Here is a 26894-nt window from a genome sequence, read left to right on the forward strand (position 1 = left end):
AGTTTTGAGCTTGTACGCTACGTTCACTTACATCCTGTGTAACTCATTGGGGCTAAGCCCCTCCTGTTATTAAAACCTAGTGATGCCCCTGCACTCTATACCTTTATCTTTGGTACTGTGGTATTAGAAGATATGGGCGCTGGTAAACTCGTTTCCCTAAGTCAACCCTCCCAAGGGATGAATAAAGTATAGGCGGAGTTTGACTTTTGGGGCAGGGGGGTCACAACATGTTGATGACCCCGAAACACAGTGTCAGCAATAAAATTAACTTACAAGAATATTTATAATACTAAGTTGAAATTGAGCGTTATTTTTTTTTTTTTTGTCTCCCATTATTCTTGAGGGGAATTTTAAATCACGCTGCTGGCAGGACAGCTGTACTTTTCACTAAGATCATCATCCATTGAATATGGTACGCACGCCGGTGTCGTGCCAATGTAGTTACCTAATTCACAAATTGTATCCTCTGGGCGGAGCCATATGGCGGTAGATTTGTGTTTTCATTATTCGATCCCAAAAAAAATGTTTCAATCAAAACAAAAAGTTGCCTCAATCAAAATATATATTTTCAATAAAAAAAAAGTCATTTAAAAAAAAAAAGTGAATGCAAAAATAAATTTGAAACCCAAAAAAATGCATTTGAAAGCTATTTTTATTTGATTTATTTAACTCCTTTTTTTTTTTTTTTTTTTTGATTGATGCAACTTTTTTGATTGAAGTAATATTTTTTTGTGTTTTGGCCACATTTTGGCTAGGACATTTGTGTCTTTATTATTCAATCAAAAAATTAGGATGCTTCATCCAAAAAAAAAAAAAAAAAAATCAAAAGAAAAATCACTTCAATAAAATTTCAATCATAAAAAAAAAGTTTTTGAATGTGAAAAAATATTTGAGGCTCAAAAATTTGCATTTGAACACTTTTTTGAACAATTTTTCATTAAAAAAGTTTTCTTTGATTCTAGCAATCCTTTTTGTGTTTGGGCCATTTTACGGGTAGGACATTTGTGTCTAAATCATTCAATCCCCCAAAAAGTTGCTTCAATAAAAAAAAAAAAATATTTTCAATAAAAGAAAAAAATCATTTGAAAAATAAAATTGCCCTCTCCTATTTTTTTTAAAAAAAATAATATGCAAAGCAAATGAAGGTGCTAGTCACATGATCTGTTCAAAAAAATAATTTTGACCCATTATAATAATAACATCTTTTTTTGTTCATTTCATTCATTTTGTTGTTTGTTTACTTGCTTTACAACTTTTATATATACAGTGCATAGGAAAGTCAATTACATTCAATGACACTTAATGATGATTATGAAACTCCGCTTATGGAATAAAGTGTATTGAACTGAATTGAATCGTTCTACTTCCCTGCTCAACCCACCGAATAATTCCTGTGAAGAACTACACCTCCCATGATCCTTATAGGAGAAATGATCGCACTACAAGCCCACTGTTGATTTTTTTTATCACGTCAAAATATAAATTGAATTGCGTAAGAGAAACATTGTTATTTTGAAAGGGAAGATGTAATTTTGGCTGTTTTTTTTTTTTTTTTTTTTAATTGAACTAGGAGGGTTATACAGTGTGATTGGGCTGGAGACTGTCAGTGTCTTTCCCATCATGCAATCCTGGTCGGAAATGCAAAACATAAAGACTGGCCAAGGTGGAACATTTTATTTGTGCGCGTCTTGTTTTACCTCGATTTCAGCAACTTAACTAAACCGAAGCCTCGACGACGTGTCCGGTATTAGCCACATTACGGACTCACACATCAGTCTTTAAGTGTCGGCACTCTTTTGCTATCTACGTTAGCCTAGCCTAGCTGGCCAACCGCTAACAAAGCTGCAAGCTGCACGTCGTCAAGCGTTCAGAAAATGTACGGGAGAACGACACCGGCTGCAGTAAAGTTCCAGGAGGTAAAACAGGAGCCCCCGCGTCACCAAGACTCGACTGTGTGCAAAATAATGCACGCAAAGGTTCTACACACACTACAAGGTTGGTTGACGTTGAATGATAGGTATACTTACTGTACATGACAGACGGATCACGGTGACGAGAATTTATTTTTAATGTTAGAGGTTTAAATGTTTTTTGTAAACCCCCCCCCCCCTTCTTTTTATATGTATCTAAATAAGTGTATATGTAGCCCTATAAATGCATATGTTATCATTAGAATACGAAAGAAAAGTCTGAAACAAAAAAATATTATTAATATAATTAATGTACATAAAATGATCAGGGTTCCCCTGGGGTCTTACAAAGTCTTAAAAGCATTGAATTTATGAATTTGGAAATAATACCTTAAAAAGTGTTGAATTTTCATAAAGTGGGCCAAATACAGTGCCTTGCAAAAGTATTCCCTTGAAGCTTGCAACCTTTCGCCACATTTCAGGCTTCAAACATAGAGTTATGAAATTTAATTTTTTTGTCAAGAATCAACAACAAGTGGGACACAATCGTGAAGTGGAACAACATTTATTGGATAATTTAAACTTTTTTAACAAATAAAAAACTGAAAAGTGGGGCGTGCAATATTATTCGGCCCCTTTACTTTCAGTGCAGCAAACTCACTCCAGAAGTTCAGTGAGGATCTCTGAATGATCCAATGTTGTCCTAAATGACCGATGATGATAAATAGAATCCACCTGTGTGTAATCAAGTCTCCGTATAAATGCACCTGCTCTGTGATAGTCTCGGGGTTCTGTTTAAAGTGCAGAGAGCATTATGAAAACCAAGGAACACACCAGGCAGGTCCGAGATACTTTTGTGGAGAAGTTTAAAGCCAGATTTGGATACAAAAAGATTTCCCAAGCTTTAAACATCTCAAGGAGCACTGTGCAAGCCATCATATTGAAATGGAAGGAGCATCAGACCACTGCAAATCTACCAAGACCCGGCCGTCCTTCCAAACTTTCTTCTCAAACAAGGAGAAAACTGATCAGAGATGCAGCCAAGAGGCCCATGATCACTCTGGATGAACTGCAGAGATCTACAGCTGAGGTGGGAGAGTCTGTCCATAGGACAACAATCAGTCGTACACTGCACAAATCTGGCCTTTATGGAAGAGTGGCAAGAAGAAAGCCATTTCTCAAAGATATCCATAAAAAGTCTCGTTTAAAGTTTGCCACAAGCCACCTGGGAGACACACCAAACATGTGGAAGAAGGTGCTCTGGTCAGATGAAACCAAAATTGAACTTTTTGGCCACAATGCAAAACGATATGTTTGGCGTAAAAGCAACACAGCTCATTATCCTGAACACACCATCCCCACTGTCAAACGTGGTGGCAGCATCATGGTTTGGGCCTGCTTTTCTTCAGCAGGGACAGGGAAGATGGTGAAAATTGACGGGAAGATGGATGCAGCCAAATACAGGAACATTCTGGAAGAAAACTTGTTGGTATCGGCACAAGACCTGAAATTGGGACGGAGATTTATCTTCCAACAGGACAATGATCCAAAACATAAAGCCAAATCTACAATGGAATGGTTCAAAAATAAACGTATCCAGGTGTTAGAATGGCCAAGTCAAAGTCCAGACCTGAATCCAGTCAAGAATCTGTGGAAAGAGCTGAAGACTGCTGTTCACAAACACTCTCCATCCAACCTCACTGAGCTCGAGCTGTTTTGCAAGGAAGAATGGGCAAGAATGTCAGTCTCTCGATGTGCAAAACTGATAGAAACATACCCCAAGCGACTTGCAGCTGTAATTGGAGCAAAAGGTGGCGCTACAAAGTATTAACGCAAGGGGGCCGAATAATATTGCACGCCCCACTTTTCAGTTTTTTATTTGTTAAAAAAGTTGAAATTATCCAATAAATGTTGTTCCACTTCACGATTGTGTCCCACTTGTTGTTGATTCTTGACAAAAAATTAAAATTTTATATCTTTATGTTTGAAGCCTGAAATGTGGCGAAAGGTTGCAAGGTTCAAGGGGGCCGAATACTTTTGCAAGGCATTGTAACTATTAAGTCAACCACCAATTGTGCAAGTCCTCCTACTTGAAAAGATTCGAGAGGCCTGTAATTGTCAACATGGGTAAACCTCAACCATGAGAGACAGAATGTGGAAGAAAAATAATCAGAAAATCACAATGTTTGATTTTTAAAGAATTTATTTACAAATTAGAGTGGAAAATAAGTATTTGGTCACCTACAAACAAGCAAGATTTCTGGCTGTCAAAGAGGTCTAACGAGGCTCCACTCGTTACCTGTATTAATGGCACCTGTTTTAACTCATTATCGGCATAAAAGACACCTGTCCACAAGCTCAGTCAGCCACACTCCAAACTCCAATATGGCCAAGACCAAAGAGCCGTCGAAGGACACCAGAGACAAAATTGTAGACCTGCACCAGGCTGGGAAGACTGAATCTTCAATAGGTAAAACGCTTGGTGTAAAGAAATCAACTGTGGGAGCAATTATTAGAAAATGGAAGACATGTTCTCAATGATCCCCTTTAAACCCACTCAAAAATGGTTTCAAGACCTAGACTCAGCCGTCACAAAATTCTACTTTAAGAACAAGAAAAGCAGAATTAGCCTTGCCAAATTGCAATGAAATAAACCCCTAGAGGCCCCTAATTTCCAACACTATTATATAGCAAATCAAATACAATATCTTATTAGGTGGTTATATCTTAACAGTGAACAACACTCATGGCTAGAATTAGAGCAAACAGACTGCAACCAAATACAATTTGCAAAGCTCCCCTTTATTAGTTCTAGTATTAAGCACCATAGCTGCTTCAAAAAGCCAATGATAGCATGTACCTTGAAAGCCTGGTGGAGAGGTATGGAAATTACGCAATCACAACAAGCCCCGTGTAAATTTTCACCAATCTGGCACAACCCAGACTTTGGAGTTAATAAAATTCCTATTTATTTCAGCGCATGGGATGATACGGGAATAAACCAGTTACAGCATTTGTTTAAAGATAATACATTCATGTCATATGAAAAAATATTACAAGATTTCCAGATCAAAGGGGTCAATTTCCTTCAATACAATAAAATCAGGGCAGCCATCAGAAGCAAATTTCCATCACTAACGGGTACGTTAGACCCACCACCTTTCGTAAATAAAATAATAAATATACATGCTCAACAAAAAAAAAAATACTTTCAAAAGTACAGTGGTACCTCTACATACGAAGTTAATCCGTTCCAGGACCTTGTTTGTAAGTCGAAATGGTCGTATGTTGAGCAGGATTTTCCCAGAGGAATACATTATAATTCCATTAATTCGTTCCACAGCCCAAAAAGCTGCACTAAATCCTTAAAAAATACTGCTGGTGCTATTACAAATGGCAATTACACGTAGCAAAACAAATAAATTATAAATCAAAATTGGAATAATGTAATAAAAAGAATAATAATAATTCCTGTAATAGTGTAACAAATCGGGTTCTAATAAGGCGGACGTTTTTTTGTGTACCTGAACGCACCGCGGGGCTCACGTGCCAGAGACAGACCGGTGAGCTTGAGTTTCACTTTCACTTTGAATGTTCTCTTGAGAACACCATCAATTGCGGCAGACAGCAGGCGTTTTGTGTTGAATAAGTTGTAAAAGAAATGATGAAAACGTGGCGAAGCTGGCGATTTCTTTGGAGACAATAAGAATTGTCAGCTTAATTTATAAAGACTGGCGAACGATGGTCGGAGGAGGACCGTGGAGATGTATTGTTGAGCCATTTCACGGATGCCCACCCCACGCTCATATTTTTCTGTCATTTGCATCTTCATTTCGAAGGTAAACATCAACTTTTTCCTTGTTTCACCACCTGTACCAACCTTTTCTGAAACCTGTGTTGATTTGTCACACAAGAAAATCCGCCGTGCATTCGTGTGCGGTGCTGCCATTGTCGTCGTATTTCGAGCATGTCGTCGGATGTAGAAACAAATGGCGAGTCAAATTTTACGTCGGATGTCGAAAAGTTCGTGTGTCGAAGCGATCGTATGTAGAGGTACCACTGTATATAAAGCCCTCTCATGTAACAACTCTACTTGCTTACCAATCGAAAAATGGAATAACGAACTTTCGATAACATTAGATAATAACTATTGGTCCTACATCTGTAAAAATACATTTATAATGACAAAGAATAAGAACCTTCAGCTTATACAGTTCAAAATACTGCACAGATGGCATATTACTCAATCTAAAATGTACAAAATGGGGTGTTCCCAGTCAGATAAATACACAAGCTGCAACGAAGATTCTTCAGACACATACTTTCATGCTCTTTGGCAATGTAAATCAGTGCGAGTTTTGGTCACAGGTAACGAAGAAACTCTCCTTCCTATTGAACTGCAGGATTCCATTGTCTCCAACTCTTTGTCTGCTTGGCGATCTGAATACAGTGAATATCTCTAACCATCAAACCCGTCCACTATTAGCAAGTTTAACGATAGCCAAAAAAAACAATATTGTTGAATTGGAAAAACAAACAAAACATTAGCATTAACCAATGGCTAAATCTAATCATTGAATATATAAAATTAGAGAAAATATCTGCCAAACAGACAAATAAAATGGACAAATACGAACAACAGTGGGAAACGGTCGCAAGAATGATGAACATAGAATAAGGATTCTCTCTCACCTGCGAAGGAATGCCACAAAAATAATAAAAATGTATACATAAATTGATGTATGCGGGGTGTCCAAGGAAGTTGTATGCATCCTTTTGCAGCTGGAAATTGGACATGTTTAAATTTTATACACTCCCAGCAGCATGTAATAAATATTTTTTCTTCCTTCACAGTTTAGTCGGTCAATGGGTTTATTTTACAAAGAAACACATAGACAATTTGGTTTCCAGCAGCTGGGAAACGTATGCAACTTTTTTTGGAACACCCTATATATCACGAAGAACATCATACCCACTGTGAAGCATGGAGGTGAAAACATCTTGCTTTGGGGCTGTTTTTCTGCAAAGGGACCAAGACGACAAAGGAAAGAATGAATGGGGCCATGTATCGAGAGATTTTGAGTGAAAATCTCCTTCCAGCAGCAAGGGCATTGAAGATGAAACGTAGCTGGGTCTTTCAGCATGACAATGATCCCAAACACACAGCCAGGGCAACAAAGGAGTGGCTTCGTAAGAAGCATTTCAAGGTCCTGGAGTGGCCTAGCCAGTCTTCAGATCTCAACCCCATGGAAAATCTGTGGAGGGAGTTGAAAGTCTGTGTTGCCCAACGACAGCCCCAAAACATCACTGCTCTAGAGGAGATCTGCATGGAAGAATGGGCCAAAATACCAGCAACAGTGTGTGAAAAGCTTGTGAAGAGTACAGAAAACGTTATTGCCAACAAAGGGTACATAACAAAGTATTGAGATGAACTTTTGGTATTGACCAAATACTTATTTTCCACCGTGATTTGCAAATAAATTCTTTAAAAATCAAACAATGTGATTTTGTTTTTTTTTTCCACATTCTGTCTCTCATGGTTGAGGTTTACCCATGTTGACAATTACAGGCCTCTCTAATATTTTCAAGTGGGAGAACTTGCACAATTAGTGGTTGACTTAATACTTATTTGCCCAACTTTTTTTGAAGTTTTAAATACACCTATCGGCACAGGAGTTGACCAATCTGCTTAATTCAAATGAAAGTGTATATGACATGAGCAAGCATGTTTATTTCATATTACACGCTGTATTTTATGCTCCATAATCAAATGGACCATTTGGCTGTATGCGGATGCAATTATTCAACTTTTTGAATCCCGAGCCATGAAAATGTGGGACAGATTGCGGAAGAAGCCGGATTTCGCGGACTTTTCACTTTATTTTTTGCGTTATGCCAGTCCGATGTGCTGCAGGCTTTTGTTGTTACACCAAGGAGAGTGCGAGTCTTTTTGGGTTCCAAAAGATGCTGTTTGCCGCGAAAAATAGTTTCATCCAACAAATGACATTGGAAGGACATGGAAGTCAGTAAGCAAAGTGTTTTACACTATGTCAAATAATGGGTTTTAACACGTTTTAATAAGGAAGTGGCTTATAGCTGCAGTGGTGTGAAAAAGTATCTGAACCTTTTGGAATTTCTCACATTTCTGCATAAATTATCATCGAATGTGACTGACCTTTGTCAAAATCACACAGATGAAAAACCTGCTTTAAATAAAACCACCCAAACATTTATAGGTTGTCGTATTTTAATGAGGATAGTATGCAAACAATGACAGAAAAACTGCCTAAACTGCCTTTTGCACTCATATCAGGTCAACCATCTGCCTTCACGTTCAAGAGCGAAGGTTTGGTCTCAACATTGGTAGTGACGATATAACAGCATAACGTGCATGAACCATTTTTGCTGGGGAGGGGACATTAATAACACCGAACAGATCGGGGAGGGTGGGTCAGGGCTACATTTCTCACCAATGTGAACCAAAATAATTGATATACGATCAATACAAAATACATTTGTATGGACTTTTATTTTTCATGTGTTTTGGTTCAAGTGTTGCACTGTTCGATTCAAGCAGTTTGTTTTAAAAAAAAAACAAAAACAAAATAAAGAAACATTTTGAAAACTTCCATAATAAATGTATGCATTTTATTACCAAATTTAAATTAAAATTACATTTCAATTTCAACATAACCTAAATGTTATTAATATACACAATAAATCAAGGGCGTAGGTTTGCATAGGGACGGTAGGGACATAACACTAGAAACTTTTCAGGATGCTGAAATTGTCCCCACCAAATTTTAAGCAACCTTATTTGCATTATATAATGACTTCAGTTATTGTATATACTGTAGGTCGTTTAGATTGTCTTGCCATATGTCAGGGGCCAATAACCTGTGGCTTGCGAGCCAGATCTGGCTCTTTTGACGGCTGCATCTGGCTCACAGACAAATCTTTAATTATTTAAAAAAAAAAAAAAATTGTTGTGATACACCTTTGCGCATTGCGCGAAACGGCGACGGTCACTGGCGACTAGGGATGGGAATGAGAACCGATTCTTTTACAGAACCGGTTCCGCGTGTATCAATTCCATGGAATCATTTGGTAGATTATCTAACGATTCTCGTGTAGATTCCAAACAGTACAATCAGCGTCACGGACTTTACACATGATACACACCGATAAGTAAGCAAGTATCACAACTAGAGCTGAAACGAATACTTGAGCAACTCGAGTAACTCGAGTTAAAAACTGATCCGAGTAATTTTATTCACCTCGAGTAATCGTTTATTTTGACTGCTCTAAGCATCACGTTTTGCTTGGACTACTTTTAATGCGGGACAACGCACTAATGTCACGTGCGTAGAGGAAGAAGCAAAACAAACTTACTGCAACCGACAGCCGCTACAAACGATGCCGACGTTGCTAAATACTAGCCCGCACGATGCTACGTTGGTAGGTAGCATCTGACAAGTCTCATAGAGATCACATGTATGTTGAACTAGATGCTAAATGACAGACTTGGCCGCGTCTGGGCAGCGTTAGTAAACAGCCGCCATCTTAAAGCAGTAGAGCGCTAAGCGCTAATAAAGAGCGCTAAGCACTAATAAATAAAGATTAACATTACTTATGACCACTGTCGATGCGTGGCTAACGTTTCTTACATACAGGCTTTAACGTAACATAGCATTGTGGAGTGATGAGGGTGTAAAATAAAAACTCAATAATGCTAACTATCAATTTTAGCTCAGTAGTCATTGCTGGATAAAACACCAAGTAGCACTGGTCCCTAATGTGCTCCAATACAGCCTGTATCATACATTTATTTTGAACACTGCAAAAACTCAAAATCCTATCAGGACTTACAGTTTAGACTAACTTAAAACTTAACTAGAACTTAAAAATGGCTTGACACAAATAGAAATTCAATTGAAACACGTGGGAAAAAATCCTAACTTTTAAGTGATGTGTGTTATCAAGCGTAACGGCATTTTTAGGTGTATATATATATATATATACAGTATATATATATATATATAAATATATATTCATTCATTCATCTTCCGTGCCGCTTATTCCTCAGGAGGGTCGCGGAGGTGCCGGAGCCTATCCCAGCTAACTACGGGCAGTAGGCAGGGGACACCCTGAACTGGTTGCCAGCCAATCGCAGGGCACAAGGAGACATACAACCATTCACGCACACACTCATACCTACGGACAATTTAGAGTGTTCAATCAGCCTACCATGCATGTTTTTGGGCTGTGGAAGGAAACCAGAGTTCCTGGAGGAAACCCACGCAGGCACGGGGAGAACATGCAAACTCCACACAGGAAGGCCGAAGCCCGGGATTGAACCCTTGATCTCAGAACTGTGAGGCAGACGTGCTAACCACTCAGCCACCGTGCCACCTATATATATATATATATATATATATATATATATATATATATATTTTAATATGATCTAAAGGTTTTTTGAGTGAAAACAGTAAACTAGTCTTTTTTTTATTCAAGTTAATCTGAGATGCAATTGTTGGATGTTTTCAACAATCTACATCGAAAATTAAGACATTGATGGACTGAAAATGGTTCAAGATTAGATGAAATGTCTTGTTTTCTCATGTATATTTTTAATTGCTCTTCACCTAAAAATATATTTGTTTTATCCGATTACTCGATTAATCGATAGAATTTCCAGTCGATTACTCGATTACTAAAATATTCGATAGCTGCAGCCCTAATCACAACATGAATGCTCACAGTGTAATCACCCACCAAGTGTACCATGAGGTGTCGCCATCGTGTGACAATGTAGTGGTATTCACAGGCCAAGTCAATATTCATGAAACTACTTAAAGAAATGGTGATTTTTCCAAAAAAGTCTATTAATGGGTCTATCATATTCTCGTCGAATACTCTATGAGAAACATATAACATACATGCATGTGAAATAATCCTAAACGATTTTATGAGCAATTTATATACTCCTGTTAGAAAGATTTCATGGGTATGTGTTCGTTCCCATAGCACCCAGTCCATTTCCTGTTATTGTCCTACGTCATGCGCGCTGCGTATTCTGGGAACGAGAATGGGCGTAAAGTGCGCATTTCGAGCAGAGAACGGCCACCTTTTAGAGGAAATATTAATTTTTGTGCGTCCACGAACGAATGTATTTCTTCTTCATGCCATTAGGTTCTTATGATAATTAGAGCCGTTATCAGCCATTTTTACTGTCTGCTGTTTGCTCCGCTTGTCCTCGCTGCGTCGAGGGGAGTGTTGTTCACATTACATTCGCGTTGCACATTTGTGTTAAGAGGGAATGTGTTAGTTTAGCATCTTAAGATGATGTTTTACATCCATATGAGTGTACAGAGCTTAGTTTTCGCCACTTTTATGGCCAAGATGACTGCACGTGCACGCAGCGTGCTTCCGGGTTGTGCGCACGCACTCGTGCCCTGCCCCCCTTTGTCTTCATTACACTGCGAGTCATGTATGCGTGTTATTTACTGCTTTACAGTCAATTTGCATTGTTTATTGCATCAGCACTAATTTTCTTTACTTTCACAACCACACATACACACATTCCAGTCTTTCATGCACATACAAATACATCAACATCTCAACGCTTGCTCCCACCTGCTCATTGAGTGATTCTCAAATCAAGTGCCATTGCTTGTACATAGTTGTAAAAGTGCCAAAGACCAACTCTACTCTCCGCTCCTTGTGTTTTAACAGACACCCCGAGGCGAATGAAACAAAAAATATTAAACCCAGAAATTACACAAATTAGAATCGATAAGAGAATCAATAAAGAATCGTTTGTTAAGCAATATCGATAATGGAATCGTAAAAATCTTATCAATTCCTATCCTTACCGGCGACTAAAGCTGGTTCGCAGTAATTTTAGTGGCAAAGAGTCTGTCTGTCTGTATCTAGCTATCGCATTGGCAACGCACATGAGGCAGAGATGCTGTTCAACTGGGGTCGGTGTATTTTGCTGTCGAAAATAGCGGCCGATGTGCGTGAAGTAAATTTCCCTCGTTTTTAGTTGGTTTCATTTTTAGAAACCCTTTTGCAATCGTGTAGCGGGCTATTTGCAATCATGCTTTGGCCAATTTCCATGCGAATTGGCATTCGTGTTGTGGCAGTTTGCATTTGTTTTTTTTTTTCTCTTTAAAGGCGTTTTGACTTTGCAGTTTACAAACGAGAAATAAAACTTGTCCCATGTGTTTGTGGTCTCTGTCTTGCAGATGTCAGCCAAGCTCATCTTCCTGAGCACCAGGAGTCTACATGCATCAAGGTGGAGATCAAGGAGGAGGAGGAAGAGGAAGAGTTCATACACCTTCAAGGTCATACCAAGGGTTTTTTTTTTTTTTTTTTTTTTTTTTTTTTCAGATGGGGCAGATGGTACCTTCTCATAAGTATGGAAATGTCATTCAGTCTAATATAGCTTCTTGCATTCCTTTTTCATATGGTGGCTTTGCTTACTTAGTAGACGTGAAATGGACTCATTAACCGACACATGGTTTGCACCACGGGATCGACTTGACAATTGTTGGAAAATTTAAAGATTTTCTTCCATGTAAAGGCTCTGCTTGGTTTCAAGTAACTACATGATGAATATACTGTACATGTACATATCAACACAAACAGTATGTCACTCTTTTCCATTGTAGATATTGATCGCTATAAAACTTTTGGACAACATGATTCAATTTCTTGTTTTATTTATACCAATTGGTGCAGGTGCGAAACATGTAAATAAATCACAATTTATAAAATTATGATTAGAATTAGGACTGCAGCCATCGAATATTTAAGTAATCGAGTAATCGACTGAAAATTCTATCGATTAATTGAGTAATCGGATAAAACAAATATATTTTTAGGTGAAGAGCAATTATAAATATACATGAGAAAACAAGATATTTCATCTAATCTTGAACCATTTTCAGTCAATCAATGTCTTTATTTTCGATGTGTATTGTTGAAAACAGCCAACAATTGCATCTCAGATGAACTAGAATAAAAAAAAAAGACTAATTCACTGCTTTCACTCAAAAAACTACGGAGCCCCCTGGGTGCCAGGGTAGAAAAAATAAAAAAATCATAGCTAATCTGTACCCACAGATTACTAATCTGTACCCACAGTTTACTAATCTGTACCCGTCTGTAGCCGTCTACATTTTCAGGTGTCATCAATCAATATGGCATGTTGTGTGTTAGTAGCCGCTAATGCGGCTACTAAAAATAGCTAACTGACAAATGAACACTACTTGAATTAAGCACGCACAGACACGACAGCAGCACAGAAAATGTGCAAACACAACATGCCATATTGATTGATGACACCTGAAAGACGCCTACCAAAGAAAATGTGCAATAGTTACCTTTTAAAACCCCTTTGTTCGCCGAGGGCAAATGGTGCAGATGGTTGCTCGGTCGGTCCCTCGGCGTTTGGACTCTGAGTCCCCGCCAAACATTGGTGACTACAGTTTCCGGGTCATTGCTAAACAGTGGGTACAGATTAGTAAACTGTGGGTACAGATTAGTAAACTGTGGGTACAGATTAGCAAAGTCTGGGTACAGTTTAGCAAAGTGTGGGTACAGTTTAGTAAACTGTGGGTACAGTTTAGTAAACTGTGGGTACAGATTACTAAACTGCTTTAAGATGGCGGCTGTTTACTTAACGCTGCCCAGACGCGGCTGAGTCTGTCATTTCGCATCTAGTTCAACATACATGTCATCTCTATGAGACTCATCAGACGCTACCTGCTATCAACGTAGCATCGTGCGGGCTAGTATTTAGCAACGTCGGCGTCGTTTGTAGCAGCTGTCGGCTGATATAAGTTTTTTTTGCTTCTTCCTCTACGCACCGGCACGTTGTCCCGCATTAAAAGTAGTCCGAGCAAAATGTGATGCTTAGAGCTGTCAAAATAAACGATTACTCGAGGTGAATAAAATTACTCGGATCGGTTTTCAAACTCGAGTTACTCGAGTATTTGTTTCAGCTCTAATTAGAATTAAGATAAGAAAAATGTTCACCAAGGTGGAGTATAACTGGAGCCTTCCATCGTCAGAATGCATGATATACAGTGATCCCCGGTTACTTCTACTCTCTAATCTACACATCACGTTAACACAGGCTGCACAGATTGTTTGAATTATGTCCATGAACAAATAAGAACAAACATACATCTTTTAGATAGATCCTTTAGGTTTAAAGTGCGTACGACAGGAGAAAAAATGTCTTCAATAGCATTCTTATTAGGGATGCACGATATCCATTTTTTGATACCAATATCGATAACTTCTTGCTCCCCAAGACCGATACGATAACCGATGATATGTCAATCATTTTTCAATGTATATTTACCTGAGTTTTTAAACACCTGTAGGTCAAAAATCTATTGGTTGATTCAGCATAGATTTGCCTCTGACCAAACCAGAATTTTCATGATGACATGAACATTATTATAATGAACAAAACAAAGACAAGAACAGTTTTGACTACAAAAAAGTGGCCAAATTAATTTTTTCAAATAAATATAATTTGAGTCAATCACAATCAATCAATCAATATCATTGACGATGTGTTCCCCTGAACAATGAGAACTGATCTAAAACAAACATAAACTCAACATGTATTGTACTTTGTTAGCAGATAAAACATTTGGTGCAACAGGAGAGGAGACTTTTGTCGTCTTGGTCCATGAAACGACTTTCTTAACGTAGCAATTATAGAACAGCAAGCCTATCAATAACCAAAAGGCCTCTCAAGAACTTGTAAACATAACACTGTAAAATGCAAAATTTGTTAATTGCCATAGTAAGGTTTATAACTCAATGAAGGAAAAATACAGCCTGTAGAACACTAACAAAACTTTGCATACTGGCAAAACAGGAGTGGAAACGAACGCTCACATCCCAATCCGACGCCGTGCCAAAAATATTATTAATAGGCCCGATAATATATACAGTGCCTTGCAAAAGTATTCGGCCCCCTTGAATCTTGCAACCTTTCGCCACATTTCAGGCTTCAAACATAAAGATATGAAATTTAATTTTTTTGTCAAGAATCAACAAGTGGGACACAATCGTGAAGTGGAACAACATTTATTGGATAATTTAAACTTTTTTAACAAATAAAAAACTGAAAAGTGATAACAACATACCCCAAACATACCCCAAGTCGCTTGGGGTATGTTTCTATCAGTTTTGCACATCGAGAGACTGACATTCTTGCCCATTCTTCCTTGCAAAACAGCTCGAGCTCAGTGAGGTTGGATGGAGAGTGTTTGTGAACAGCAGTCTTCAGCTCTTTCCACAGATTCTCGATTGGATTTAGGTCTGGACTTTGACTTGGCCATTCTAACACCTGGATACGTTTATTTTTGAACCATTCCATTGTAGATTTGGCTTTATGTTTTGGATCATTGTCCTGTTGGAAGATAAATCTCCGTCCCAGTTTCAGGTCTTGTGCAGATACCAACAAGTTTTCTTCCAGAATGTTCCTGTATTTGGCTGCATCCATCTTCCCGTCAATTTTAACCATCTTCCCTGTCCCTGCTGAAGAAAAGCAGGCCCAAACCATGATGCTGCCACCACCATGTTTGACAGTGGGGATGGTGTGTTCAGGATGATGAGCTGTGTTGCTTTTACGCCAAACATATCGTTTTGCATTGTGGCCAAAAAGTTCAATTTTGGTTTCATCTGACCAGAGCACCTTCTTCCACATGTTTGATGTGTCTCCCAGTAGAGGTTAGATTTTGTGCCCGAACCCGAACCCGACCGTCGGGTCGGGTCGGGCCCACATTTTAAGCATTCACGTTCGGGTCAGTTCGGGTCGGGCCGCCATGCCAGACTAATAAATTATTTAAAAAAATAAAAATAAAAAAAAAATTGGAGAGCAGGCTCTCTGTATTGCGCTTCTGCTTGTGCGTGTGCACGAACGCCGTGGCGCCGGCCGCTTTTTATTCTTGTCCTCCCGCTCTACCGTTTGCCCACGGCCGAGGCGCCCCCCTCATTTTCATTTCCTTGTCAGAGAGGCGCGTCCATGTGAGAACAATATTCCACACACTCAGAAATATGTTTAACAAACTTTCCCAGCGTTATTTCGTTGTGTGAATGCTTTGATAATTCTCAAAAAAAATATGTAGATTATTTAAACATTAAGAAAACTTGCGTTTTTTTCTGCCAACTCGAAGAAATGAAAATAAATAGCTGCTGCTGCGTTTTTTCCGCGTCACTCAAAAAAAACAAAAAAAAAATGGAGAGCAGGCTGTCTGTATTGCGCTTTTGCTTGTGCGTGTGCACGAACGCCGTGGCGCCGGCCGCTTTTTTATTCTTATTCTCCCGCTCTACCGTTTGCCCACGGCCGAGGCGCCCCCCTCATTTTCATTTCCTTGTCAGAGAGGCGCGTCCATGTGAGAACAATTTCCCACACACTCAGAAATATGTTTAACAAACTTTCCCAGCGTTATTTCGTTGTGTGAATGCTTTGATAATTCTCAAAAAAATATGTACATTATTTAAACATTAAGAAAACTTGCGTTTTTTCCGCGTCACTCAAAAAAAAAAAAAAAAAAAAAATCGGGTTTTTCGGGCTCGGGCCTGCAAATCTAGTTAAGTGATCGAGCTCGGGTCGGGTCGGGCCTCAATACCAGCGGGCCGTGTCGGGTCGGGCTGGATTTTTTAGGCCCGAACTAGGCTCTATCTCCCAGGTGGCTTGTGGCAAACTTTAAACGAGACTTTTTATGGATATCTTTGAGGAATGGCTTTCTTCTTGCCACTCTTCCATAAAGGCCAGATTTGTGCAGTGTACGACTGATTGTTGTCCAATGGACAGACTCTCCCACCTCAGCTGTAGATCTCTGCAGTTCATCCAGAGTGATCATGAGCCTCTTGGCTGCATCTCTGATCAGTTTTCTCCTTGTTTGAGAAGAAAGTTTGGAAGGACGGCCGGGTCTTGGTAGATTTGCAGTGGTCTGATGCTCCTTCCATTTCAGTATGATGGCTTGCACAGTGCTCCTTGAGATGTTTAAAGCTTGGGAAATCTTTTTGTATCCAAATCTGGCTTTAAACTTCTCCACAACAGTATCTCGGACCTGCCTGGTGTGTTCCTTGGTTTTCATAATGCTCTCTGCACTTTAAACAAAACCCTGAGACTATCACAGAGTAGGTGCATTTATACGGAGACTTGATTACACACAGGTGGATTCTATTTATCATCATCGGTCATTTAGGACAACATTGGATCATTCAGAGATCCTCACTGAACTTCTGGAGTGAGTTTGCTGCACTGAAAGTAAAGGGGCCAAATAATATTGCACGTCCCACTTTTCAGTTTTTTATTTGTTAAAAAATTTTAAATTATCCAATAAATGTTGTTCCACTTCACGATTGTGTCCCACTTGTTGTTGATTCTTGACAAAAAAATTAAATTTCATATCTTTATGTTTGAAGCCTGAAATGTGGCGAAAGGTTGCAAGATTCAAGGGGGCCGAATACTTTTGCAAGGCACTGTAATGTTATTGGAGTTCTTGGGATGACGTCATAATTCCTATTATCGGACCGATAATTATCGTGCACCTCTAATTCTTATGTGTATTAGAATCGTATTTTTAGAGAGACAATTCGACTATATACAACAATTTGGCAACGCGCAGATGGCGAGAAATTAGTCTTTTAATCGCCAGTTAGCCACGCCTACCATTATAGGGCTCTAGCGTCCCCAGCAGGTGGAAAGTGTAACAGAATGTGGCGCCCCCTTGAATTTTTAAAAGAGGCCTCTCTATTTGTTTTTTCAACGTAAAGCGATGAAATTTGGGGAGTCGATACATTGTGCAAAACTGCTCCAAAAAATTTCATGCACCCATATTCCAAACCCAACAGGAAATTAGCTGTTTTGGCGTGAATCTGAATTTTTTATCAATTAATAGGGTGCACATTTGAGACCTTGGTGCATAGAGCTGGCTTCCTCAATTAGCGGACCGCAGTCCACGACCGGACCACGGCACACCTCTCTGCGGACCCACAGGTGTACGAAAAAAACGAAAGAAAAAAAACTTTTTTTCAACATACATCATTTGTATGAATCGCCAATCTATCAATATGCGCTACTATTCAATCGCTGAATTCTGTTTGATTTTTAGTCAAATATCTTAAATGTTTTCACTTCTGTTGTCATCGCTATGACGATGCGCTGATTGGCTGAGAGAGCATGCGTGGATGCGCTGATTGGCTTAGAGCGCCTGCATGCTACTAGCTAGCGTGGACGGACCACAGCAGTGTCAGCAACCTCAAACACGAGTCGCACACGGTACTTTACAATCTGTTAGTACATGCTGTCATGTACTTTATTTTTCATTCAAGAGCGTGAGTCATACTGTGAGCAAATGTGATTTATTTTTCATTTCCCCGTGTTACCCCGGGACGCTCGCTGCACGCGGGCAACGATCAAGATCGCAACGTTCACTAACACCACACGTGCCACCAGTAGAAGACTGAATCTAACAAAATGGCATGCTCAAAGTGGACAACGAAAATTGCCGTTTCAATGAAGAATGGATTGACAAACATAAGAAGCCGTTCTCTGATGGAGAAATATATAAAAGAGTGTACGAAGTGATGACAGCAATGTTCAAAGGGAAAGAAAAGGAGGAAATGACAACAAAAATCAAATATCACTCTCAGACTTATCAACCACAAGACGCAATGAAGTACTGGCTGATGATTTGGGTTAACAGCTTTGTGACCCCCAAATGCCATTTCTCTTACTGTCAATAATTGTTATGTTTGCACCTTGATGACAGAGCTTGTCATTTATGTTCTGGACAAGTGAACATGCACTGTACTACTTGCACATGTTTTCTTTTTTGTCCAGCAGTGTTTTACATTTACAAAATGTACAGTCAATAGTTATTGTTTGAACCTTAATGACAGATCTAGTCAATTATTTAGTGTACATGTGTAAATATTGTTCTTGCATGGTTTTTTTTAATTTATTTTTTTAACTATTATTTTAAGTAAAAAAAATGTTATTCTTATTTAATCAGAATGTCCATTGTATTTTTGTTTGCTTCAAAGAGAACCACCTTTACCACCTTCGACCTGCCTTGTACTTGACCGACATTAACAAATGGACCCATGCTTGTATGAAAAAAAATAATTGTGGACCTTCAAGATTTGTATTTGAGGACCCCTGGCATAGAGTGTTAGTTGGATCTTCCTCAAAATTGGTGAGAATGTTCATGCGACCTATGAGATTTTAAGTTCTCAAAACGGTGAGTTTTCATTCACGGGCCTGACCTGGGCGGAGTGCCTTGTATGTGAGGTATCCCAGCCTGAACACAACTGCATTGAAAAATTACCCATTAGGCCGGGCGCCCCCTAGTGGGAACGGGAAATGCCCTTTTTTACGAGACAGGCTCCTCCTCCAAGGGAAAAAAATCTATTGACCTCAAACCTCTTTCAGGGAAGCCTTAAGACATGTGTTCAGGTGCCTGATGAAAAATATTGTGGTTTCGTTGAGGCGGAGGGGTCCAAACAGGAAAGTGAAAATGACTGTAGCCATTTCGTCTCGCCACAAATTCTGAACAGTCATAACTCGGCAGATATACAACATATCTGCGCTAAACTTCCCGTGCTTGGTGAGAGTTTTACCCTGAAAAGTCCTGCAGTGGTCATTTGCATCAACTCTGTAGCGCCAACTAGCGGCAGCAGAATTTGAAGCCTTTACAAGCCCGAAAACTCGCCAAAATTTGCACATACATGCACGGATTTGCTTAAATTTGGATTATCTTGCGATGTTACGAAAAAATGTAACAAAATGGCTCAATGGCGCACCCTTGAATTTTTCAAAAAGGCCTTTCCTTTTTTTTTTTTTTTTTTAACGTAGAGCAATGAAATTTGGGGAGTTGATACTTTGTGCAAAATTGCTCCAAAAAGTCTCTTGCATCCATATTCCAAACCCAACAGGAAATTGTGTATTTTGGATCGAATGTGAAATTTTTATCAACTTACAGGGTGCACACTTTAGACCTTGTCGCCGAGGGAGTTAGTTGGATCGTCTTCAAAATTGCTGAGACTGTTCAGGAGACATAGGGACATAAGGTATCAAAATGGTGAGTTTTCATTCACCGGCCTGACCTGGGCGGAGTGCCAAAGTCGGCCATTTTTTGGCAAAACACCAAATTCAAAAAATGACTAATAACTCCCTCATACAACGTTCAATCTTTTTCATATTTAGCTTGTATGCGAGGTATCTCAGCCTGAACACGACTGCATTGAAATATTACCCATTAGGCCGAGCGCCCCTAGTGGGAACAGGAAATGTCCTTTTACGAGACAGGCTCCTACTCCAAGAGAAAAAAATCTATTGACCTCAAACCTCTTTCAGGGAAGCCTTAAGACATGTCTTTAGGTGCCTGATGAAAAATATTGAGGTTTCGTTGAGGCGAAGGGGTTCAAAATGGAAAGTGAAAATGACCGTCACCATTTCGTCTCGCCACAAATTCTGAAGTCATAACTTGGCAGACATACAACATATCTGCGCCAAAGTTCCTGTGCTTGGTGAGAGTCCCACCCTGAAGGGTCCCGCAGGGGTCATTTGCATCAACTCTGTAGCGCCAACTAGTGGCCACAGAAAGTCACTCATTTTACTTATACATGTCCAGTTCTTTCCAGGTTGGTGACTGTAGTTTCAAGACCTTTTCTAAGACTACTATTTAAGGCCCACGTCCACACGTCTCTGTCTCTACCCTTTGCGCGCCATCAAAAGGGAGTAGAATTTTTCAGGGACTTAGGCAGCTTATAGATCTACGAAATTGGGCACACTTTCTCGAATTGGCCCGATTAGAAGATTCATTTCAGTTTTGAATATGGGCGTGGCTGCACAGTTCAGTAGCGCCTCCTTTTTTGTAGGACTGTCTTCAATAGGGGCTTTTTCACCTAGGTGTGTGAATGTATTTGTAATCCCCAAAAGAAGAGGCAAGTTGCGAGAAAGTTAGGTTCCCAGGAGATGATGAGAGGGAGACGATCTGCCACCACCCTGACCTGCGTGACATTTGAGTTGCGGCGCGTGCGAGTGCCCGTTCAGTCCTGCTTGCAGGCCTAGTTTTCCTTATTATCTATTTTAAGACAACAGTTTTAATGGCGATAAGGAGGACCACATGGCAGTGTGATTTGATTTCAGAGCCATAAAACATTTCAATAGTTTTCTTGTGTCTTGCAGGTTTCAAAAAATATCTTGTTGCTGAGTGGCAGGAGCCAGAATCTCCTAGCGTTCTTGAGGAGGATGTTGAGCTCCCCCAAATCAAAGAGGAGGAGCCAGAGCTCTGTCAACAGAAGGAGAGAGAAGAGCAACTTCCAATCAAAATGGAGGTGGTAGAGCTGCCATACGTCAAAGATGAGAAGAGTATCACTAGGTCGCCTGCTGAGCCCTTGAAGAGTGATGATGGTCCAAGTGAGGCGGAGCCTCCGAGCGGCAGCAGCAGCTCAACAGAAGGATTGCAGACTGACATTTTCACCGCACCATTCGACAGAAATGGCGCCACGTCACACTCAACTTACAATGATGGTGGTCATAAGAAATCTCACCGTGAGGACAAACGCTGCAAATGCTCTCAGTGTGGGAAAACCTTTGCCAATAAGTATACTTGTCGTACGCATATGAGGAGCCACACTGGTGAAAAACCTTTTGTGTGCTCAGTTTGTGGTCAAAGTTTCGCTCACAAGAGCGTCTTAAAATTACACACAATCACCCACACTGATGAAAAACCTTTTTCCTGCTCAGCTTGTGGTCATACATTCGCAAGGAAGGAATCCTTAAAACGACACACAAAAACCCATGTTGGTGTAAAACCATTTTCCTGCTCAGTTTGTGGTCAAGGATTCAGTTGCAAGAGTTCCTTAAAAATACACCAAAGAACCCATACTGGTGAAAAACCTTTTTCCTGCTTAGTTTGTGGTCAAACATTCAGTTGCAATAGCTCCTTAAAAATACACAAAAGAACCCATACCGGTGAAAAACCTTTTTCCTGCTTAGTTTGTGGTAAAAGATTTGTTCAAAAGCAACACTTGGAAAGACACACAAGTAGCCACACTGACGAAAAACCTTTTTCCTGCTTAGTTTGTGGTAAAAAATTCAGTCACAAAGGCTACTTATCAAAACACTCTCGAAGCCACACTAGTGAAAAACCTTTTTCCTGCTCAGTTTGTGGTCAAAGATTCGCTGCAAAGCGATACTTGACAATACACACAAGAACCCACACTGGCGAGAAACCATTTTCCTGCTCAGTTTGTGGTCGAAGATTCAGTTGCAATCGCACCTTAATAACACACACAAGAACACACACCGGAGAGAAACCTTTTTCCTGTTCAGTTTGTGGTAAAAGATTCGTTCAAAAGCAACACTTGAAAAGACACACAAGCATTCATACTGGAGAAAAACCTTTTTCCTGCTCAGTTTGTGGTAAAAAATTCAGTCACAAGAGCTACTTAAAAAAACACTCTAGAACCCACGCCAGCAAAGAACTTTTTTCTTGCTCAGTTTGTGGTCAAAGATTCGCTCTAAAGAAATACCTGAAAATCCACATAAGAAACCATACTGGCGAATTTTTTTTTCCTGCTCACTTTGTGGTCGAAGATTCGCTGAAAAGCGATATTTGAAAATACAAGAACCCATAACAGTGAAAAACCTTTTTCCTGCTAAGTAGGGCTGTCAAATTTATCGGTTTAATGGGTGGTTATTAATTTTTTTAATTAATCACGTTAAAATATTTGACGCAATTAACGCATGCACAGAATGACCCGTTCATGCGTTGCCTCAAACAGTTTACAATGACGCTGTTTTAGCACATTGAAAGCGAAAAGGCAGAGAAATGCGAGGCCGTTCATTGGACCACGCCTTTTATTGGCTTCAAGGCCAAATGTGAAGTAAGGTTGGCCAACCATGTTTTTGAATAATATACGTGGCTAAACAATTATAAGCATATTTTCGTTATTTTTTTTTTTTTTTTACGCAACCCTTCCAGATTCTTTGTTTAACCCATAGCAACGCCCTTGACAACGAAAATGCTTTTCTTCGAAAATCTTCGGAATTGACGTCACACCGAGAACTGCGAGGGAAGTCCGCCATACACACAGTATTGTTGCATTGCTTCTCGGTAAGATGCCTCGGCGATGTATTGTTCTCAGTCTAAAGAAAAGTTTTAAAAGTGGCTGAAGGATAGCAGGGCACGTAAATTGACATCTTTTGTTCGCACTAAGCGAATGAATTTTACGCCATCATCGAGTAGGCTAGGTTCATACCACAGGTCTTAATGCACAAATTCGATTTTTTTTTTGTCATGTTTTTTGGCGTGCCCGTTCAGAGTGCCTTTGTCCAGTTCAAGTATCACGCATGCGCACTAATTCGCAGTCAGCAAAGTGACCCGCATGCGCAGAAGCATCAAAACAAATTACACATACTAGCTGTATGTCTTCCAGGGTGATCATATTTTGATTTCCAAAAAGAGAACACAAATAACCAACATTAATAATCCCCGTTTAAAAAAAAAAAAAAATTGTTTACCCTCATTAAAAACATACATATCAAGCTTGATTTAAGTAACGTATGCTAGTCTGTTACTGTTGCTTTATATCAGGGGTCCCCAAACCTTTTCCTGTGAGGGCCACATAACTTTTCCCTTCTCTGATGAGGGGCCGGGTCAGTTTGTAACAGAAAAAGTGTGACGATTGCTGGAGTGCCTAAATGTAAAAATTGTTTTTCAGAAAGCCACAATCAAATAACCCTTTCTAGATTCTTCATGGAACAAAAGTACATACAATAAAAATAATAATTAATAAGGGCTGTCAAAATTATCGCGTTAACGGCCGGTAATTAATTTTTTAAATCACCTTAAAATATGTTGACGCATTTAACGCACATGCCCCGCTCAAACAGATTAAAATGACAGCACAGTGTCATGTCCATTTGTTACTTGTGGTTTTGGGTGTTTTGTCGCCCTCTGCTGGTGCTTGGGTGCGACTGATTTTATGGGTTTCAGCACCATGAGCATTGTGTAATTATTGACATCAACAATGGCGAGCTACTAGTTTATTTTTTGTTGGAAAATTTTACAAATTTTATTAAAACAAAAACATTAAGAGGGGTTTTAATATAACATTTCTATAACTTGTACTAACATTTATCTTTTAAGAACTACAAGTCTTTCTATCCATGGATTGCTTTAACAGAATGTTAATAATGTTAATGCCATCTTGTTGATTTATTGTTTTAATAAATAAATATAGTACTTATGTACACTGTTGAATGTATATATCCGTCTTGTCTTATCATTCCATTCCAACAATACAGAAAAATACGGCATATTTTATAGATGGTTTGAATTGCGATTAATTACAATTAATTTTTAAGCTGTGGTTAACTCAATTAAAAATTCTAATCGTTTGTCAGCCCTAAATATAATATATAATAATAAATAATAACACTATTAATTAAATAGATAACAATCAAATAACCCTCTCTGGGTTCTTCATGGAAAAAGCCAGGAAATAACACTATTGGGAAAAAAAAAAAATTGTTCAGGGGGCTGGACCAAATGTGGAGGCAGGCTGTAGTTTGGGGACCCCTGCTTTATATTATTGAATAATTACAGACTATGTAGCATTCTCATCAATCTTTTGTACATGCCTTCATCAAATCTTGGCAGGCTTACTCTAACGCACTTTATTTTGGAGTCAGCCAGTCCTCCTTCAAATATCTCCACATTGGAATGAGCAGATGACTCCAACTCGGAGCTTAATCCAATGGTTGTGCCTGCACTTAAACTTCATTTTAACAAATTTAATTCTAAATTTTCCAAAGAAATTTAAATATCAAAACGACGTGTCCTCAGTACCCACTTTAAATAATGAATAATAAAAGTAATTTTAAAAATCATTGCCCTGCTTGTTTGTCTCAGGTCAGCAGACCAACTGCTTCTGGGGGGGGGGGGACATTAAAACATAGTGCAAAAAGGCTGCAACAAATTAATGCTGACAAAAGAGATGTGGCAAGAAAAATAAACGCTATGTTTACTCAGCATTTCATCTGTAATATTACAAAGCAGAAGTACACATTGAATGAAAAGCCCGCTGCTACTGAGTGTCTGTACCATGACAATCTTTCTGACTTTATATTTGCTATTAGTATGGAGGGTGTGGAAAATTGAAGGTTTTTCTTTACAAATTGAAGGTGTTGATCCACACGAAATGGGTGATAAAATAACAAGATCTCTAGAGCAGTTATGTTTTGGGGCTGTCGTTCGGCAACACGGACTTTCAACTCCCTCCACAGATTTTCTATGGGGTTGAGATCTGGAGACTGGCTAGGCCACTCCAGGACCTTGAAATGCTTCTTACGAAGCCACTCCTTTGTTGCCCTTGCTGTGTATTTGGGATCATTGTCATGCTGAAAGACCCAGCCAGGTCTCATCTTCAATGCCCTTGCTGATGGAGGGAGATTTTCACTCAAAATCTCTCGGTACATGGCCCCATTCATTCTTTCCTTTAACCAGATCAGTCGTCCTGGTCCCTTTGCAGAAAAACAGCCCCAAAGCATGATGTTTCCGCCCCCATGCTTCACGGTGGGTATTGTGTTCTTTGGATGCCATTGAGTATTCTTTCTCTTCCAAACACGAGAACCTGTGTTTCTACCAAAAAAGTTCTATTTTGGTTTCATCTGACCATAACACATTCTCCCAGTCCTCTTCTGGATCATCCAATGCTCTCTAGCGAACCGCAGACGGGCCTGGACGTGTACTGGCTTCAGCAGGGGGACACAACTGGCAGTGCAGGATTTGAGTCCCTGGCGGCGCATTGTGTTACTGATAGTAGCCTTTGTTACTGTGGTCCCAGCTCTCTGTAGGTCATTTGCTAGGTCCCCCCCGTGTGGTTCTGGGATTTTTGCTTACCGTTCTTGTTATCATTTTGACGCTACGGGGTGAGATCTTGCATGGAGCCCCAGATCGAGGGAGGTTATCAGTGGTATTGTATGTCTTCCATTTTCTAATAATCGCTCCCACAGTTGATTTCTTTACACCAAGCGAAAAGTGAAGAGTTACACAAAACATTTGGCCTCCGTTATTGCCAACAAAGGGTACATAACAAAGTATTGAGATGAACTTTTGGTATTGACCAAATACTTATTTTCCACCATGATTTGCAAATAAACAATGTGATTTTCTGTTTTTTTTTTTTTTCCACATTCTCTTTTCAAGTAGGAGAACTTGCACGATCCGTGGTTGACTAAATACTTATTTGCCCCACTGTATGTGTGTCTGCATAAATCAAAACTGTGCTTGGTTGCCTCTTGTCTATGTGCATGAATCTTAGTTCATGTGCGAGTACCTGCATTGCTTGACCGAACTGTGGGTTAAATTGATGGTGAGTGTTACAATGCCGGTCTCAGGGTCATGTCTTGCTTCTTGGATGCAGTTGAGGTTTGGTGGATAAGTTTTTCAGTGCATCAACAAATCTCTGACTCTTTCAAATGACATTAAATTATTAAAAACATGCCATTTTTTTTTTCTGCAAATGAATTTATGCATATTTTTATTTTTTATACTGCAATGTCGGTAACTATTGTTGCAAGTGCTACCTTCGAACCAACAGGCTCTGTGTGTGCGTGTGCTGGCAGAGAGAAAAGGAAACGCGTGCTGTAATGAGTGTGTGTGTGGGGTGACGTTCGAGGCAGCCAGACGTGTTTGTGTGCTCGGAAATAAAAGCCACAAGTTAAAAAGTGATCCTGAGCAGTTGTGATTTCCACATGTCACACAAGGGAGGTAACACTACGCGAAGGCCCTTTGAGTCGCTAGGACTGGAGAGCTGTGAGGTAATCTGAAGCGAGGGGGAGACGGGCGAGAAGCAAAACTTTGCGGTCGAATGTGGCGGAAGTCCGCTGTTATTTTATTGTTTTCTTATTGTTGCCACAATAAA

General features: G+C 39.5%; 1 protein-coding gene across 1 annotated transcript; it reads left to right on the top strand.

The window, feature by feature from the left end:
* The first annotated feature begins 1612 nt into the window (after positions 1 to 1612).
* LOC130929307 (gastrula zinc finger protein XlCGF57.1-like) lies at positions 1613 to 26894 on the top strand. Its single transcript, XM_057856409.1, has 3 exons — positions 1613 to 1995; positions 12164 to 12262; positions 21148 to 26894. The coding sequence occupies exons 1-3, from the start codon at positions 1875 to 1877 to the stop codon at positions 22581 to 22583; spliced, it is 1656 nt and encodes a 551-aa protein (XP_057712392.1). The 5' UTR covers positions 1613 to 1874; the 3' UTR covers positions 22584 to 26894.

Source organism: Corythoichthys intestinalis, chromosome 13 (assembly GCF_030265065.1).
Source record: "Corythoichthys intestinalis isolate RoL2023-P3 chromosome 13, ASM3026506v1, whole genome shotgun sequence".
NCBI classification, from domain to species: Eukaryota; Metazoa; Chordata; class Actinopteri; order Syngnathiformes; family Syngnathidae; genus Corythoichthys; species Corythoichthys intestinalis.